The sequence below is a fragment of the Photinus pyralis genome, unplaced genomic scaffold (assembly GCF_008802855.1).
Source record: "Photinus pyralis isolate 1611_PpyrPB1 unplaced genomic scaffold, Ppyr1.3 Ppyr1.4_LG4, whole genome shotgun sequence".
In the NCBI taxonomy this organism is placed as follows: domain Eukaryota; kingdom Metazoa; phylum Arthropoda; class Insecta; order Coleoptera; family Lampyridae; genus Photinus; species Photinus pyralis.
In genome coordinates this window covers 10,479,826-10,500,177 of record NW_022170511.1, presented here as the reverse complement: position 1 = coordinate 10,500,177, position 20,352 = coordinate 10,479,826, and the positions used below count along the sequence as shown (strand labels likewise).

Here is a 20,352-nt window from a genome sequence, read left to right as displayed (position 1 = left end):
CCTACCATTCTCTACTTTTAATAAATAACTAACAAAATTCATATTTTTAAGAAGTTTAATGAAAAACAGAAACCAAATTCGATGGCCTTAAGCCGGAAGCTGACAATGCCAGGAAACTGTTACAATAACAGTCGCAAGGACACTGCAATGCAAACTTGTCAAGTAGTAAATATAGTGCAAATGCATTCTCACCCTTTCCATCCTGACTCACACACTTACCCCGTCATAGACCCTACATTACCACTGCATAGCAATCACTTTTGCTTGAATGTTATTAAAACCACCGCTGTATTCTTCCTCTTCCGCAAATCTGTACATATACAAACGGAGGGTGGATTTCTACCCTTTTAACCTATTTTCGCTATTTCTATGTAACGGGTGCATAAATTTTATTATGCGGTATTCATATGGGGTCAGTTCGGGTTATGGCAACATTTTGCAAGATAACGGTACCTCCCTGAGCTTTATCACAGGTAGCTAGGTAGCTGTACCAACATTTGGAATGGCTTAAGACGGTTTTAAATATGCAAAGTAGACGGATGTTACAATCGGCACGTCTGGTTTTTACATATGACGAACGAATGCGATGACAAGTGATTTACCCCTAAAACTAAACGTGATCCTAGAATTTAATTAATTGCTTTAAAATTAGCGTAATGAGCAGTAGGGTTTGCACCTATACGACAGTAAAAATTCGTACCTACTAAAAACCAATGTTAGTGAACCGTTAAATTCATACAACTAATATTCTAATTTCTAGTAGAAATGAACGCCATAAATTATTAACGTCCTAATACTAATTCTTACAGACACATTTCTGTCGGCATTTTAAGCCTTCAATTGTTGAAGATATTACCGCAGACGTTGCCGTCTGGCCCAGTGGCATACTACCATATTTTCAAAGAGGTACTGTTACATGTATAGTTAAATGCGTTAGACAGTGCAAAGTGTCAACCTCATGGTGGTAAATAATTAAAAATAATTGGCAACCGAGATCGTACAAAATAAGAGCTGATCCTTCGGGTCTATTTCGACTGGCTTTTTCATTATAAAATCGTTTCATGTATATGTTCCTTGAACATTTTGGAATCGATGCGCAATCAATGTTACACCAATCGCGGCTATCATATAAATTGAAACGCTAACACAGACACGTGTATAAAATTTTTGTATAACTGAGGTTACCAAAAGCATAGAGTTACTCTATGCCAAAAGCCAACAAGCTCTTACCTTTGTCTTATCAAATCCAGTTCTATTTTCCTATTGAAGGTCATCACTCAACGTATAGATACTTCCCAGTTACTAACGGGTGATCAAGAAAGGATTGATGTCGAGTCGCCTTTGGAAGTTCAAGTTAAATATATGAATTTGCATGTAAAAAAAATTCGAAAGGTGACTCGAGCAACTATTTTTTCATCGCATAGTACTTAATCCAAATCCATCCTTAAACAGTAGAATCTAATGTACAGTGAGCAGAATTGATTGTCATTATTGCGTGTATTCCATATCTGTAAAAGACGTGGAGGCTGAGAGTCAAGTTGGCCCCCGAAATTTGAGTGCAGGAGCTACCGGGTGCCGTAAGACTATTTTAGAAAATTTGAAAGGCACAATACAGCATGCACTAGCACAATTCATTGCCATTATTGTTTATTGCATATCTGTAAAAAACGTTGGGGCTGAGAGTCAAGTTGGCCGCTGACATTTGAATGGAAGAACTACCGTGTACCGTAAGACTATTTTCCAATATTTGAACGGTACAAAGTAGAAGTCTTCTAGTCTAAATACAACCAAGGATAAAGAAGGGCATTGTATAAAGCTTATCAATTATTTGAACCTACCTTTTCATGAAAACAGTAAGAATAACACCTTCATCTATATTTTGAACACTTTTGTAGTCCTCCATGAAATGAAACTCTCATAAAATCTCGTACATTTCTAGTGACTTAGAGGACAACAAAGTAGAAATAGCTTCTTCAACTGGAAAATTTTCAGTGATTTCTTTAATTATCACAAAACCTATAGTTTGTATACTTTTATTCAGTAATTACAGTAACGGCGTGAGAAATTTGATTTTCAAGATCACCATCAAATAATATTTACGTATAGGTACTAAAGGAAATCCTCGATTCCACTTCACTCTAGTGCCCGAAAAAAATGTAAGGTGCTATTCTTAAAGAAAAGTGTTTTTTCCGTCCGTCCGTGCGTCTGTCCGTCCATCAAAGGCCTTAACTACTCCTACAATACATTTAGTTCGTTCTTTTTGAATTCGGTAGCTTATGGCTCTGGCACCTTGTTGATTAATGTGCACATACGCAGGCTGCGCAGTATCAACTCTCGTGTGTATCAATATACAGGCTGTTTCACGCAATCCGTTACCTAAAAGTAGACTTCCATTAATCATTTAAATCTGAAAATGTGCATACCAATATAGTTTTTCATAATGATCGTGCCACTTGTGCCGGAAGTGGATAGAAACTTTCTTATTTTAAGTAGAACACCCTATATTTTATTACATTTTCGAAATCTACATGAAAATCTAGGTCGTTTGATACCGCATTTCCCTATACCTATCATCAACGGTTTTGAAGTTATTCAAGATTTTTCAAAATGTTTAATGTTTGACTGCTTTTTTTTAGTGCCGTGTACCTATGGTTCCATTCCGTTGACTTGAATTTCAAAAAGACTTCCAAAATCTACAATCCTGACGTGATGCTACATTCCAATGACTTAAATTTTGATCGCCCTTCTACAGGGTGTTTTAAAATTAATGAAGTGTTATAACCTCCAACCTTAAAAAGTTGATTCTTTCAAATGAAACCTGTTTTATTTTTTTGCACTTTAAAATGCGGAAAAAATTCTACATCGATTAATTATTACATTCCCTATACATATCTGTGTATTATCATTTTCTAAAATTGTGACCGTTATATGCAGAATTTTCTTAGGAGGCCTTGAAATAAGTAAGTTTCGTAGTGAATCGATCCATTTTGTAAACGTTCCCATAGGAAGATTTAAATTGTTTTTACAGCCGCCGAGAGCTCTCTTGCCAGGAAGAAGAGAGAATCAATCAATCTGATTAAATTTTGATCTGTTAATTATCGATTAATTGTTTTAGTTTTTTAATGGTACACGAAAATCCAGGATTGAAACCGGCAAAGTCGGGCAGTTTAAGAGTTTGTTTACAATGAACGTATACGTAAATATTTCATAAACTCGTACATATCCGTATCGTTTCCGTAAATTTACTTCGCTGTTTACAATAAACCAAAGATCATACTACCGTACGTAACTTTGGAACATTTTCAACCTTTGCAACTATGCGCAAGACTTACATATCGCTTACATATACGTACGTAAAAATTACGTTCATTGTAAACACCTTCGTATGTTTCTATACAGTTCAACTTTGCGAAATTTTTACGTTTTATGTATTTCTTACATATACGTTCATTGTAAACAAGCACTAAGGAAAATATCAACTTTGATAACCAATTGCGCCGCTTGACCTCACATTCCAAGGAACAAAAGGGCATTGCTGGACTGATTCATTTGGACATTTCATTCCAACTATTGGATAAGTATAATTAAGGATGAACATTTACATGGGTTACAGAACACCCGTCCGATTGAGCAGGCCCTTATCTCAAAAGGAGCGCTCTGACGGCCCATATTTTTCCGATGGGGAAAGGAGTAATTTGTATTTTAGTGGTTAACCAAAGAGTAAACTCTGCTGCCTTCTGCATATTTTGCCTTTGGTGTTTTAACCGTATTTAAGTCTTTCGCCTTTTTGCATGCGTTGCAATTGATTTACCGCACCGTATTTATCAGAATTGGCTTTAGCGAACTTTTGCTACCGTTAATTTCAAGGTAAGCTTTTTGTTACAGATCTATCTATTTCACCGTCCTAAAATTCAGACAACGTTTTGGACTAACTCTGTGAATTTGCATCCTTTTCTAATTAATTAATAATTAATTCTCGAATCCAGAGTAAATTTGAATCTGTCTTCTCACTTCAAAACTAATATTTTACAAATATACAAAATTTGTGCTGTCCAGAAGGCTATTCACTATGTGGTTTCTTACCTAAAATAATAGGTAATGAATTCGTTTATTAATGAGTCCTATCACGGTCGCCAATTATGTAGTTTCTGGGAGTATGTAGGATATGTGTTTGTGCATGTTAAAGGATTCATTATCTATTATTTCAGGTAAGAAACCACACACTGACAGCACCGAGGGTATGTGAAAATGAAAATTATTTTGAATTGACTGTTGAAAATTATTGGTAGTGCCGCTTGAAATCGAATTGAATTCAATTTTTTCGTGAATGTGTATTGACGTATTGTTACTTTCTACCTCGAAGACGGCAAATTACTATTTTTAAAACTTCTCAATCAAAAAATATTCACATTTAGTTCAATATAAACGTATTTTGTGGTAATTTTCGCTGTGCGTAGTATTAATTGTAATTTGTTTTTATTTACTAATCATAATCATGGTCAGTAAATACAAATTCGAGTTATCCAATATTTTTAATTTCAAATTATTTTGATTTTGTAACCGATAGGCCGTTTGGAGCTTCGCCTCAACTCTTGCTCCCCCAAAACAATGTTAGAGGACTTAAATCATTAGTCATGTCAATGATAGTGAGAATTTCTTCGGGGTGTTATTTTTATTTATTTATTTAATTTGGTCCACGGAGCACAATAAATTATGTTTTGGTCTGTATGAATAATTCAAGTAAAATTAAATTGGTAGTCAGATACCGTTTATTGGTACTGAATACATTTACGGAAATACTACGTACTCTGCCGAACACAACCGTTTTGTGCAAAATCATCGTCAAATTGTCTTTTGCTAAGGTCAATACTAATTAATTAGGTTTCGCATCAAGTACAACAAAAACCCAATTTAGTGAAATGAACTCATTGACAATGGTTGTCGGTTTTGTGACGCAATTAGCTTCAGACCAGTGAGAGAGCTGCAACTTTCGTGACGCATTTTAGCAGCGAAAGTAGTTCTTTCGTGCCGGTTCCGAGAAAACAAGACCAAAACAGCCAGATCGAAACAACATTGACAGTTCTTCTTATGTTTGAATGTTGAATTTTCAGAAATATGGACACAAATTTTGGTTCGTTATTTTCATGCTCTAAAATTACCAGATACCAATTTCTTCGAAATCAACATTGTTTTCGCGACCCGTTCTAGTAAATTTTGGAAAATTGTTTACAAAATCCGAAGAGAAAACGTGAGTGAGTGAAGCCGTTAGTATCCAAGTGTTATGGTTGCTAAGACAAAAAGAGTAGAGATGCCGATTTTGGAATCATTGGGGTTCTTCAAAAGAAAACTGACTTTGAAAAAATGTTTGCTATAATAGTCCTCCTTCGAGTACTTTTAAGTGCCTGCATGTAACACCCTGTACAGAAACACCCTGTGTCAAGTTAAATTCCTTCATTCGGTTTCGATGATTCACGTCTAAGGAAAGGAATGATTTTTTTGTTATACAATATTACGATAACTGGACAAATTGATTTCAATTCAATTTAGTTTTGTACACACGACCAACAAAATTTCACGAAAGTCGATTTTAATTTATTTGAAATATTTTGCAATTTGGTCACTTAAAGTTCAACCACCTTCCAAATTCTCTTTTGATTATTCTTAAAACCCTTGACATCTTTTCACAAAGTGTTTCAGTTTTCTATGCCGTTGTAGTTGTCTTAAACGGGATAAAGAAGTGCATTAGTATTATGTAAATGCAACCAAGTGTATTAATCCCCCCAGCTTGGGACCACCCGTTTAAAAAGCAAACAGTTTCAGTCGCAACCATGCCTTATATTACCTATTAATGTTATAACTGTTTCCTAGCTTTGGGACAGCAACCTGCTTAATTAAGATGGCCTTTGCATTGAGCACGATACTGTAAACATCCCTTTTAAGAATTACTTAATTACTTGTACAACTTCATTAAAAACAACCGGAAAATAACAACCACACTTAGAAACCGTGTCCACTTAATGTGTTTACAAATACTTCAAACTTGTTCAATGTTATGCAAAATGGTTTGAGGGGGTTAATTGTTTATTATTATTTGGAATTTACGTATTTGATCAATTAATACGAATCGGGTTACAATTCCGTAATATTGCCAAAATCCTAACAATTCCCATATGTGCTAACGGAAAATTTGTTGCTTTTCCTAACGATGTTTTTCATCCTTACTAACACTGACCTAACGAGTTGCTAATATTACCAAACCTACTTTCAGATCCGACCTAATTACCGTTAGCACCTTGTAAATTATATAATTCAATCAGTTTCAGTAATTCAAACAATTACGTAAAATCGGTAATTTCTAACGGAATTTCAAACTTTCATTCAAAAATATGTAAAAACAACATCGACGTATCCTTCATAATCATAAAATTTTACGATTCGGACTCGAAATAACTGTTAACTTGTTGTATATGGGAGGGATGCAAAAAGGTACTGCGCGCGTAACGGTAAAAGGACGAAATTATCCCAAAACTAGGTAAACCACAATTTTCATCAAATTTTAGTGCGTGAAGACGTTTACGGTAGCCAAGATTTTAGGGGGTGGGAGGTTACTTCCCTTATTCCAAACTAACTGTCATTGGTCAAACATGTAAAGGGTTGCCTCGGGGTTGACCACCACTGATAAAAGAACTGAAGCAACTATTCATTTCAATAGTTCGATACTGTTTTAATAACTGCAAGCACCTTTTTTTTTCTCGATACTGTGACAAGTGTTTTTTACCAATTGATCTATAAATAATCATGGTAAGCTTTGTTTTTTTTAATCTTGCGTTTATCCTTTTTGGACAGTTTTGGTGGATTTTTGAAATGTAATTGATCTTTCGAAATGTTATTGCAAGTTGGTCGTCATTGTAGTGTATATAGATTACTGTTAGTAGCAGTGCTCCCACTTCCAAGGATACTGCTATAGCAGTTCCTAGGTGACTCAATAGTCTTTAATCAAGTTTCGAAAGCGTCCACAAGGTGACAACTGAACGGGTGGATCCGCAATAACTTTCTGTTATACAATTGATTTTTCGGTAGTTTTTTAGTACGGATTAATTCCTTTGTCATCATATGGTAGATTTCATGTTTTCAGTATAGCTTATTAAGTCACCTTTTTATTAAAATCTGAGCGTCTACTTCTTTTAAAAGAACTGCTCTTTCATACTTAAACGAAAACCGTGGATAGTAAATTTCCTCAAGATACATAATTCCGCACAATTTCACCAAAAAAATTAATTATATTTTAGACATTTTAATTAATACATCTAACACAGTGAAGTAATCATTAAAGCTTGCAATTTACTTTTGGATAGGAACAGTTTGATCCCGTAATCGGGTAAAATATAAGGCCATTGCTACTGGCTTGTTTAGATTTGGCATTATCACGCAGAATTTTATACGTCGAAATGACCAAAATACGTATTTTTAAATGATGAGGTGAAGTAATATTTTTGTATGTAAGAGCATTTTACGTTATATGATTTTGCTGAAGATTTCCCGTATGATTTTTCGTACGATTATTTATTCCCCTATTGTTAGGGGTTGTTTTGGTGGTTTTCTGTATGATCGGACCCCAAAACAGGACAACTCGCAAGAGAAATCGTAAGCAAAATCACATAACGTAAACTGCACTTAAGGTGCTTAGTTTTTCTGGAAATTATCTTTCACGTTCTTTTTAAATTGCTATACATAACTTTCTTATGAATAACGCGAACGATTGTAATCGTTTTCTACAAATTAAAGCTATCCGTAATATATACCCGTCTAATAAACTATTAAAAATCAATTAGTACACAAGGTGTTTTAGATAATATTCAGAAACAATACTGTAATGTTATTAAAAACACTGTATACGTTGGAAGATTTATGGCTCCCACTACTTCCTTATTTGGTCTGCCTTTTCGGTTTGACTAAATTGTACATTTGCACATGAGCTCTTTTGACAGTTTAATGCGTAACTATATCGGTGTCATCACCAGAACCTTTTTTTAATATGTGATTTTTATCTCTTAACTTAACTTAACTAGACATCTCACATCTGAAAACATTAGGTTAAAAATCATAATGTAAGTAACCCTACGGTAACTGGATTAACAATTCCAACATTACGGTTTATCATTAGTATAGTATGGAAAGAATCAAAGGTCTGCCAAATCAGAATTTCGTTTTCAGTGTGTCAAAAATCACCTTAAAATTATTTACACTTACAACGCGTCTTTTAAAAATTATATACGTGTATAGCGTACGATGTGTGTTATGCATTTTAAGGCATGATGGAAAATCGTCTTTTTCCAACATTTTGTGCATTAAGCCTCAACTGAAAGGGGAGCAAATTCGCAGATCAACTTTGCAATTCAGGAAAACAAGATCAGAACTAAGTTTTCTTATTTAAAGCTATATGCACAATTTTGATGCAACGTTTTGCCATGTAGAAAACTGTAAGTTGTGTAAGTGCTTCTATATCACTTATAAATAATTACACAAGAGGTTTGTATTTTATCGACTAAATTTCGGTTGTTTAGGTAATGAAAATCTGTTGCCTCGCAATTAGACGACAAAAACTGTCGACTAAGAAAAATGCGACACCGAAGGTTCAGATTTTTCGAAAGAAGGTGCCCATATACAAGGTGCTAACAGGAACCGTCCATTCCCGGCCGTTTCAGCTAGGGAAAATGAACATAAAAATCATAAATTCAAACTTTGAAAATATTCGCTCGCTTACGAGATACGAGGGGAAAAAATTCTCAGAATAATTATTTTCTTAGTTAAAAGAGATACATAAATATGTCCACAAAGTTTGCTTATAATGAAGTTTGTTTATAATTTATAAGCTAATTTTTTTAATAGATGCGTATATTTTAATCTACAAACGAAATATTAAAGTCTCTTGTCAAAAATATAACACTAAAAACGTTCAAAAAATTAAGTATAAAAAATATTTTCAATCTTTGGTTATATTTTTTAAAAGAAAATTTAAAATTTATCTTTTTAGTTGATGAATTGCTCCATTTTGCAATTAGCGTGTTGCTAATAGTTAACGAAGTTGTATTACACTAATTTTTATTAAACTTTATTAATTGGTCGCTATCGATTTCGGACGAGCTTCGTCCATCATCAAGCGATACGTCAGTATATAGTAAAAAACGAATCATGAAAATAATGAAGATGTTGGAATGTTGAAGTTGTATGTTATTATCTGTAGTATTGTGAAAGATAAAAGCATGTATGGTGAAGTATAGCCTGATGATGGACGAAGCTCGTCCGAAATCGATAGCGACGAATTAATAAACTTTTAATAAAAATTAGTGTAATACAACTTCGTTAACTATTATCTTTTTAGATTAAAAAATACAGGGTGTTCTATTAAAAAAATTAGATTAGGCCCGATATCTTTTTTACCTAAGTCTGTTATATAACTTATTTTGAATACGGCAGAGTGAAAGATTGTTTAATAATAATAACAATTACGGATATACCCTACAAAAAATGTCGAAAATCGGACAACCTGTATAGTAGGTACTAATATATTAATGTAAAATACGAACGCTTGTAACAACGCTTTACAAAACTAATTTCAGTGCATGGACTATTTATAACTGACTTTGTCTACGGAGTGGCGGAAAGTATGGAATGCAGCGAGCTACAGCTTAACATTCGTTATAATTTGAAAAAGTGTGAGATGAGTTTTTATATTGTATTATGCAGTTTTGACGTTACGAATGAGTAAGATTTCATGTTAGTGTTGTTACATGAGCTTTCATGTTTTTGATTTAAATTACATTAAAACTAAATTCTTGGAGTCGAGAACTTCGAGTGTTAAAACCCTACTAACCCATTTGAAGCCCATCGTTAGAGCAGTGTTTCTCAAACTAGGGGGCGCGCCCTGGAAGGGGGGGGAGAAGGGATTGTTAAGTTGGGGGCGAATCCCTGATGTGTTTTAGGAAATATTTACCTTTAAAATTATTTATATTTAGGTATTTTTATGTAATTGTTTTGACAATTCTTTCACCAATAGAAGGTATCTACAATTCGGTAAATTCCTTTTTGAAGTTTGACAATGATTGCAGTGTGCGATAATGATGGTGCTAATGTGTATAAAGAAGATATCTCGATAGACTAAAACGACTAAAAGACCGTTGATGTTATGGATGCAATATCCGACTTGATTGAACTAATATTTTGGGCTATACAACTTTTTTAGCAGTCAGAAAGTTGAGAAAGCTTTTGTTAAATTATTTTTGATATTTTGAAAATAAAATGGAGCAGCGTATTTCGAAAATGCATTTTTCGGTTTTTTTTAGGCATAACTTCGTATTTGTAATACCTATGATTTTCTCGGAAGGGACATTTAATCACATACAATTTTGCATAAATTTGCCAAACGGTTGTATTCTTACGATTTCCGATGCCTATGGATGAAAAAAAACCTCACCTGTAATTCTTTTAAATATACTTTTGTAGTACAGTAGTAAATTTATTTTTAATCGGGATAAGGGGAGGGGGGGGCGTGATAGTGATTTAGTTTTTTATGAAGGGGCGCATGGAATAGTTTTGAGAACCGCTGGTCTAGAGGATTATAAAAACTAAAAAAAATAAGGGTGTTATAATTTAAAAAATATGTACTGAATCGTTGAAATGAGTTCCTGACGAAAAAAACTTCCGCAGTCAAACTGCATAATGATAGATATCAAAGCACTTTCATCTCCACTTTTTTCATATAAAAGATGGTTAAGCGCTGTAGCTTCGCTGATTCCGATACTGTTTTTCCGCCACTCTGTAATACTTATATGAAGGCTCTTTGCAATATTTCATACTATGTCATATACGTGGAATGGCATTAAAATTTTATTTTTAAAGAATAAAAAACGTGGGCTTAATTTTTATTTCACTTAATATTTAGCTACATGCAATAAAATTTGATAAGTAAGAATTGATTAAATTTCTTTTCAAATCTAAAAATCTGATTTAATAATACACAAGCTGCATCTAAGGAAAATTTGGAACTTTTATTTATTATTTAATTATACTCTGATTGTATCTGGGCCTCAACAAGGTTCGCGCCATAGAGAGTGACCTCATAATGCCTTTTTTAGAAGGGACATAAGTACAGAAGCAATTTTTTTATGATTTTAACACTGGAATAGTAATAATCAAAAAGAATGTATTATTTTAGACTGAGTTTTCCCCACCAATTGGCAATCCTGTATGTACTTGCAGACCATGCTCTCGAATAGTGATAACATTTTGCATGGTTTCAGCTATATCAAAGGTTTAGTAATTGGTGTAATCTGTACGAGATTTTGGACAGGTTGTACTGTTTGGGTGAACTTTAATGTCATAAACGATAATTAACTAGTTTATTTTTGGAGGTACAGGGCGAATGATAAAGTTGGACTTTTTGGGGATTTATCAATATGCAGTGCAAAATGTTATTAAAGTAGCAAGTGTCATTTGAGAAGAATTGTCGCAACGAGGTAGTTTGCCGCATAAGCGCGTAGCGGCGATGCGGCAAAAGCCGAGTGCGAAAGTAGACAATGGAACGTGTGCTTTATACTATTTTTTCTATTTTTCGACTTGTTATTTACAATAATATTATTACAAAATATAAATATTTGCCTTTAGGCGTTGTTTTAGGTAATTCTTAAACATTCATTCAGTTTGTTGGTAATGACACAATTCATTTTATTTTTCAACGTTGGCTATATGATTACTGTTATTTTCAGACTTCAACTTTTTAATTAGGTATATTGGTCATAATTCCTTTTGCGGCAGTTATGAGAATAAGGATGAAAACACGTCCTTTGTACCACAGAGATCCAAGAGATTGCAATGAAGCGACGTTAATTTACTGCCTGTAAAATCGATAAAGTAAAGTAGAGGAGTACACATTTTTGAAAACTGGTGGCCGAGAAGGAGATTTTCAAAGTAAGCAAGAATGTATGCTGGCATATTTTACTAGCTAAGAAAAATAAAAAGGTTCTACCTTTGGCATATATTACTAATTCAAAATTCATCGGAATTAATACAGATCGGTCAGTTCTCGTACGTTTTTACACTTTTTTACAGGTTTGTTTAGTTTTGATTTGACGGTACGTTGCAGCAAAACAGCGAGGGTACAATCGCAACAAAATAAAAATAAGTGCGTTTCTATTTTTTCGGCATCATTTTCTGTCTAGAAAGCACGCACTGGGCCAATAAGATACGGGTTCGGGTATTGTTTCACATCGAGATGAAAATTAGTTAATTAATTAGCGATTTTTGAAATTTTTTTCTTCTATTGAATAAAGTAAATCATCAACGTTTAATGAAATAGCAATGTTGTGTGATTACTCGAATCCGAATTTCGAATTTGTATGACTATTGTACTTTAGTTACGAACCCCCATGTGGAGTGAAAAAAACTCGCCCTGTATATGGTTTTCCAAAAGTCCCGAGATTGGAAATTTCGTGATCAATAAAGTGCCATAAAAACACTACATTTTAAACTGTTTAAAACTTTGACACCCTTTTTAAATTGTAACCCTGTCGAGTTTTACCTTATTTTAAAAGTAATTAAAAAAGATTTATGGGGATTACTTTTGCAATAAGGTGAAACTCGACAGTGGTTACAATTTAAACATTTTGGGGTCACACGCTAAAAAACTTTAAATCTCGCTTTAAATCATCTCAAACGCAGGTTATAGCAACTACTCCAAATGTTACAGAGAAAGAACATAAAAAATCCAGTATAATCAAAATTTTCCCAAAGAGGTGAGCAAAAGAAAAATGAATATTTGAATATGAATGTTCGAATGAACCAGGTGTGGGAATAGGACGTTAACGTTATTTAAAAAGGAAACGCGATCTGTTGCACAAGTTTATAATACCTTCATCATTAGTGCAGTTGCTTCTATAAACCACACTACATTTTTAGAGTGGATTGGCTCTCAATGAAAACTACGACCTAGCAAAATTGACAACAAATGCAAATTCCCGTAGCTGTGGAAGCGTTTAACAATTCTAGAAAACAAGTGCTGTCTCCACCAAAGCAATCCAATTCGATGATACCATTCTGCAACTTTTTATTTATTTATTTATTGTCTCTCTCTTGTTCTGGGCCCTCAACAGATTTGTGCCCAATTACAGAGTGGCCCGCATAGTGCTTTTTAGAGATGCCCCTGCAGAAGGTCTCAAGTTGTTCTATACTACTCCGGTATTTACCTTACGAATTAGGGAAACTGCAGGAAAACCTAATTCGAAATTGATCTAAGGAAATTCACATCTCTGCCACAGATGAAAAATCCTTACCTCGGCACAATTTCGAACACGTGACCTCCGGTTATGTATCCCAACCTTAGACAAGGAAAGAATATGGACGCATAATTCGCAAGCAATTGTTACCATCTGCCACATAATGAAATTGGCCAGTGGCGTAGCATCCGTAAATGCGAATAGTAGCAGAACAGAGACTTGCTATAACAAGTTATAACAAGTCTCTGTAGCAGAAGTACCTAAAAAAATAATAAAAATAATAAAGCACGTTGAATATACGAATGGAATTCGTGCGTTGCGCTATTTATTAATCAGACACGGCTATAAACGAAACTTCCGCTTTTCTTTTTTCGGGAATGCCTTTTAAACTAACTGTCTCTCCAGCTAAAGATTGTATGAAAATATGAATCTTCATTGTTTTCTGTTTGATTTTTCACGTAAAAGCTGTTGCCGCACAAAATTTCTCTTTGAAAAACACGGATTGCTAATGACTACGCCTATGGAGTTCCGTCCTTGAAGACGTTGGTTATCAAAATTTGAATGCATGGGATTGGTTCTGTTGTAGGAAATTAAGTCTAGTCGTTCATTAAGCTATGAATTTTAACATATTAAAAGAAAAATGTTCAAAGAAAAAGCTTTATGATTAAAAATAGGAAAATATGTGGTAACGGCATTAGGCACATTTTCAATATTTACGTCTGAAATGAAATTCCAGGTTCCTCCTTCTCACTACGACTTTGCATCCACAATCTGCACAATTCGCCATGATTTCAAGTTGTTTTTTGTGTATTTCCTCTCAATTTAAGCGCAAAAAAACGATGTTACTTAAATGACATTTGTGCCACATATAAAATGGCATACGCGGTATCCAACTCTTTCCTAATCTAAGATCCCAACGCTCTACCACTGAGACACATTTTTGGCGCAGTATAAATTGAAACTTCGGCATTTACTATTTTTATTTATTGGCTTTCTGCATTATCCGAATAAAGATCACCGTACGGCGAATCCGAATCTTGATCGGCAGGAGTCGATTTTTTCTTTTTGCTTTTTTTCTTTCTTTTGGATTTTCTGCAAGATAGTGACGTGGTACTCTTTTTACTTTCTGCCCCGTTAGTTTGCGTTGTTTCTTCGCTTGTTGCAGTTTCCCTATTTGTCGTTGAGGTTTGTAATGAACACTGGATGGCATCTACAAAGAAAGTAGGTGAGATGTTTTTGCCCATAAGAGAAATTCACAAGTACGTGTACTGTTCGGCATATCGGCCGTGGTGGTTGATTCCTCATAATGAAATTTAAGTGGCGTTGGATCTGGTTGTAGCATTAACTCTAATCGATTTGGATCCTGTGGAGGCCAGCATTGCGTGTACAAAGGGCTAAAAAGAAGATATCAAAAAACTTCTACTGCGGTCCTTTTCTTTACTTGGGTGACTGATTCGTGAAATGATGACCAACTTGGTTAAACGAAAATGATAAACCACCAGGAAAAAACTCTTTTAGTCCAGGAATTATATCACATTGCGAATTATTATACATAAGGTAGTTTCTGGCAGGGTAATAACTGTTGCAGGCTGTTTTTTTAAAAGGTAAACCATTTTTGTAAATTGATGTTATTGATTGCTCGTAAAGCGAACGCTTAGTTAAGTTAGTAATCACCACCGGTTCATTGCCACATCTTGATGGTGCTGAAACATTTTTAAGAATTTGATTTGGTTATGGTCTTTTACCTGAGGAGTAAGTGGTTTCAGTTGAAATATTTGTACTTTGTGATGTAAATGGTTTGTTGGTCATTTTGAGATGAGTGAGATACTGATGAATTTGACGGACGTATGACAGATCAGCTCCTAATCACATCATCCGTACCGTACTTTAAGCTTGTTCTGATTTGTGTGAAACGTGCAGTCTGTATGAATAAATTTTTGTTTTTTTTGTTACAGATGAATTTCGGATTCACCCCGTCTCCGATTGTTAGCACAGAGCCGATAGATTGCACGGATTCAATTTTGGATCTCTGTACGCGACGAGGACCACGCCCACCATCTCTAGCTCAAGACCCTAAGCAGACCCCGCATTCGAACCTTAAAACCCCCTTTATGTACAATGATTTATCGGAGGATAGCAAGCACTCGATTCACTTAAACATGAAGAACCCGCTGATGTACACAGAAATGCCATCCTCAACGGTTGGTGTTTCCAGTCCTGGCTCCGAAACATCAGACATATCAACATCGTCCGATTTATATCGTGACGTACACCCGTCGCCATCGTATATGCCAAAGGTGAAAATTCCTCGTCCATTCAAAGCGTATCCAAAGAATCCATTATCGCTGACGGCAGCCGAATGCGTCCTCAACAAAACGTCAACGGAAGCGTATGAGGAATTTCGGAAACGAATGCTGTCCCAAGTGCAGACAGGGGGCGCAGGTATTACGAATAAGAACATGCGAAGAGTCCCCCCAACAAACAACCTCCACAATCGCAACGACGCCAGCTACTGGGAGAAGCGTAGGAAAAACAATGAAGCGGCCAAACGTTCGAGAGATGCCAGAAGGGCAAAAGAAGATGAACTTGCGATTAGAGCCGCGTTTTTGGAAGGAGAAAACCTTCACTTGCGATGCGAACTTGCGAACATGCGAATAGAATTAGAAGAGCTGAGAAGCGTCGTGTATCGACGTCCAGTGCAAGCTTAGGATATTGTTAAGAATTAAGACTGTCCACTCTGGTGATCAATAATCTTGTCATTAGTTATTATGTATTAATAAGTTACTTGCGGTGCATTATGTAGTTTATAAAGAAAATACAGTATTAGAATTTATAAATGTTTATTAGGACGTTACAGTTCTTGGTTCCAGGAACATATTCTATTTGTATTTATGAATAACATTGATAGATGTTGGTTGATGCATTTAAGAATTCTTTCAAAACATGTAAAAAAAGGTTCTACTAAATTATTGCATTAATAACATTCCTTGCTCAAAAGGCACTTTGAATATCTGGGGCATCCAAAGGCCTGTAAAGAACGATAGTTGGGATCAAGCCTAGATTTTGCTTGAGTTAGATCCAAGCGGAGCGTAAGAGACTTATTTTCTGTGTTGGTTACTTTAAAATTAGTGGTTGTTTAAATCCGATGCGCATAAGACACCGTAAACAACCCTCAATTTTAACGGAGGATATGAAAGTGAATATTTTAATTTTTGTGGAAGAGAATCCCATAAGAAACTTAAGGGAAAAAGCGGCCCAATTTAATATATTTTCATCATAACCTAAAAGCATGCTATTTACTGTCGTTTTTATTGAAATCTAGAATGACAGTAGGTACTAAATTCGTGCGCATGTTATTTTGGCTGCATAAAATTAGGCGTCTTTCAGAAGACTTTTTGTGACTTTGTGAATAACACTGTATGGTATTGTGGCCGCTTCCTTTGTCCATTCGTCCGTCGTAAACTATTTCTAAGATTTTCAAAATACATATTCACTTACGTTTTTACTTTGCCCCGGCAGCACAGGAAATTCTAAAAAAAGGGCTTTTAGAGACCATACGCGATCGTAGATCTTTATCAGTCGTTCAGAAGGTTTAAAAGTATTGTCACAGTTCGAACACAGAGATTTTGAAGTTTTCTATACTCTGTTTTTTAACTAGGAAGACGGATTTAAAAGTTCCCGCAAAAAATCTTAGTTTCTATTGGCTCACGCTGCGCCCGTTTTACACCCAGGTAAAATTGCTATTGACATAATTTAACTGTCAAATTTAATCGCGATTCTCGTCCTTAACTGTTGTACTTATTTTTGAGTTTTCGTGTGTTCTGAGTCCTTTTGCATAAATTTTAACAAAATAAAACAGTTCTTTTAAGAACTAAAGTTGATATTTCGCGTCCTAAGTGTACTGGCATTGGTGATGGGTTCAACTCCAAGTACCAGTAAAGCAAGCTTGTCTCCTTTGAAAAAACGTAGTCGCTTAAACTTGGGTCAATTTATCAGTCTCCGAGAAGCAGTTTATTATAAACACTTATAAACAAATGTTATCTGATACTCGGAATATGAATTTTGATATGCTTGTGTTGAAGATTGCATCTACCACAGGTAACGTAAATAATGATGTAGGTATATATTTGGTTATTAAAGTTTGACACATATTAGGAATTGCACGATCTACAGTATACCGGATAATTAAAGAAGATCGAAGTACTGGGATTGATACCCCTTCGAAACGTCCCGATGGTCATAAAGCTGTTGCAAATGTGTGCTCTGACGATTGGCGGAATTGTGTGCAACACGTTATTAAGGAAGAAAGTAAGATGTGTAGATTGGATGGCCTAATGGATACACTTATAGAACCATTAATTATTTCACTCGGATCGGAGGACAGTGACAGTTTTAGTGAACTTTCGGAAGACAGTGTCTAAATCGCTTATACATAAAACAGTGAACTGTGCTGTTTAATAATATGAATATAATTCCATTGCTCTGAATTTGTTCAATAACTTAACATTTGTTGTAAATTGTAATGTGGATTGTGTAGTATTACAACTGATAAAACATTTAAAACTACAATTCAACATAATGTTTCAAAGGCCAAAAAATGTATGTCGGATTATTACCTATTATCAATGTATTACCTATTTATTATAATTCGCTTTTAAAAGTGTGATGTATGCATAATATAAAGTAGTTCCTATCAAATAATAACCCAAAAGCATAAATAATGAAATCTATCCAAATGTGAAAGAAAAACACATCACGCAACACCCTGCGCAACACACAATACATGACTGTATAAAATGAGTCTATAATTTTTGTTACTAGATTCTAGTGACATTTTCAGTGTAAATCAGGTTTTTAAATCCGTCTTCCTAGTTAAAAAACAGAGTATAGCACCTTCTATAGTATTCTAAGAACCATTAAAAATGTTTAATCACTATGGTCCCCCAAGAAGTTTGTAAGGGTCTCTATGAGTTTCTGCAGTTTTTTATTCCGCAAGATACATCTATTCCCCTTTAAGAATATTCGAGAATCCTTTAGAGCTTAATAAAATGATCTACGATTTCTACAGTCTTTAATAGTATTTACGTTAAGAAAATTCAAAAGCATCCACCTTGGAACCTTTAAGGGATTTTAAGGGCACCCTTAACGGTTGGTACATCTTTAAGAAGAAGCTTTATTAGTGTTTAAAAATATGTAAGAGGCTTCATGAATCATCAAATTTTTCTTTAAGGGATTCTTTCAAGATTAGGTATACAAAAGTCATATAAAGCTGTTTAAAATCTGTATAAAGAGCCTCCATGATCATATGCTCAATTAGGAAAAAATCTATTGCACATCGCAATTATCATAAATATAATGATAGTATTTACTTGCATGAGTTCAAAGCTTTGCGTAAACTACTTAAATCGCAGCTGACTTTAGCATATAAAAGTCATTTATATAAATTACAAATGTCTGTGAGAACTAATCCTAAAGAATTTTGGAAATTCATAAATTCAAAGAAAGGTTCTTCACGTATTCCTGGCATAGTTAACTATAATAATAAGTGTTATTCTAGTCCGGACTCAGTTGTTAATGCTTTTAAGAGCTATTTCATTAGCGTATATCGTGTTCCGTCAAGTTATTCTTCTTCGAATTTTAATTTAAGCAGTTATCAACAAAACATATGTATTGGTACAATTACTGTTGATGATATTTTACTGGCCATTCGTAAACTCAAAAATAAAACTTCCATAGGGCCCGATTTAGTACCATCCTTTATAGTTAAGGACTGCGCTCAGGTGCTAGCTCCTCCGCTAGCGTTTTTATTTAATCTTGCTTTACGTTCCCAAAACTTTCCTAACCTTTGGAAGATTGCAAATATATGTCCTATATTAAAAAGTGGTGATCCTGCGGACATTCGTAACTATCGTCCCATCAGCATTATAAATAACTTTGCTAAAATTTTTGAAATCATCCTCTACAGTCGTATATATCCTCACGTTAACAGACTAATATCCACTGATCAACATGGATTTATGGCGCAACGTTCTACAATAACCAATCTTGCCTGCTTTTCAGATTTTGTAACCAAAAAACTTGACCACAGAGGAGGTCAAGTTGACGTTATCTATACCGATTTCAGCAAAGCATTTGACGTTATTTCGCATGACATATTATTGTTATGAAGCTCAGTAGCTATGGATTTCATCATTCGCTGGTTAATTTTTTAAAAACATACCTTAGAGACAGAGTCCAACGTGTAGTGTATAATAATCATGTGTCAGGCGTGATTACTGTCACATCGGGTGTCCCGCAAGGTTCCACCCTGGGGCCCCTATTATTTTTACTATTTATTAATGACCTTACAGATACAATTACTTGCAACAAGCTCCTCTTTGCAGACGATTTAAAAATTTTTTGTTCAATTAATTCAGTGCAAGATTGCTTATTCCTCCAACAGCAACTTAATTTAGTTCTTCACTGGTGTTGTACTAATGAGTTGCCTCTGAATGTATCTAAATGTAAAGTGGTCTCGTATACAAAAAGAAATCAACCTATCGAGTTTAGTTATCTCCTTGACTCAATTAAGCTAGATCGCACAGATCTTGTCAAAGATCTAGGTATTTATTTTGACCATAAACTTACTTTTACGCATCATTATACCACTTTGTGTCGTTCTGCGATGCGTACCCTTGGATTCATTGTGCGCAATACAAGGTCTTTCACAGAATTGGATTCGCTGAAAACATTATACTTTGCACTTGTGCGTAGCAAACTCGAATACTGCTGTGTGATTTGGTTTCCTCGCCACAAAGTGCACATCAACATGATCGAATCTATCCAAAGACGGTTCTTAAAAATGCTGTATTTTAGGGAGGAACGAGTTTATCCTGTTCGCGGGTTCAACCATGACCTTTTGCTATCTAAGTACAATTTTAGCTCCCTCGAAAGCAGGAGGAAAGTTGCCTGCCTTACTTTTCTGCATAACATTATTCACAATAAATTGGATGCACCTTATTTGTTGTCATCCATTAATTTTCATATTCCTTCATACAATACTCGTTTCAATGTCTCATTCTCTAGAACTACTCACCTCGCA

The 20,352-nt window shown here is 34.8% G+C and overlaps 2 protein-coding genes across 3 annotated transcripts; one reads left to right on the top strand and one right to left on the bottom strand.

Annotated features, from left to right (window-relative positions):
- Nucleotides 1–14,245: 14,245 nt before the first annotated feature.
- Nucleotides 14,246–15,318, bottom strand: LOC116169356. Of its 2 annotated transcripts, none has more exons than XM_031485427.1 (4): nucleotides 15,017–15,318; nucleotides 14,713–14,974; nucleotides 14,529–14,665; nucleotides 14,246–14,481 (listed from the first exon to the last, which is right to left on the bottom strand). In XM_031485427.1, exons 1-4 carry the CDS (start codon nucleotides 15,078–15,080, stop codon nucleotides 14,255–14,257), a joined length of 690 nt encoding a protein of 229 aa, XP_031341287.1. In that variant the 5' UTR covers nucleotides 15,081–15,318; the 3' UTR covers nucleotides 14,246–14,254. The 2 variants fall into 2 exon arrangements, with proteins under 2 accessions (XP_031341287.1, XP_031341288.1); XM_031485428.1 differs by having other exon boundaries at nucleotides 14,535–14,665.
- LOC116168054 (thyrotroph embryonic factor-like) lies at nucleotides 15,227–15,979 on the top strand. Its single transcript, XM_031483704.1, has one exon. The coding sequence runs from the start codon at nucleotides 15,227–15,229 to the stop codon at nucleotides 15,977–15,979; it is 753 nt and encodes a 250-aa protein (XP_031339564.1).
- The last annotated feature ends 4,373 nt before the right edge of the window (nucleotides 15,980–20,352 follow it).

Bases quoted from the DNA above. Each gene is read 5' to 3' on its own strand.
- LOC116169356 (XM_031485427.1), bottom strand. From the start codon at position 15,080: ATGACCAACAAACCATTTACATCACAAAGTACAAATATTTCAACTGAA. The intron at 14,666-14,712 runs GTAAAGAAAAGG...TCTTCTTTTTAG, and splicing joins TTCACGAATCAGTCACCCAA to CCCTTTGTACACGCAATGCT. The intron at 14,482-14,528 runs GTGAATTTCTCT...CTTTCTTTGTAG, and splicing joins GCCGAACAGTACACGTACTT to ATGCCATCCAGTGTTCATTA.
- LOC116168054 (XM_031483704.1), top strand. From the start codon at position 15,227: ATGAATTTCGGATTCACCCCGTCTCCGATTGTTAGCACAGAGCCGATA.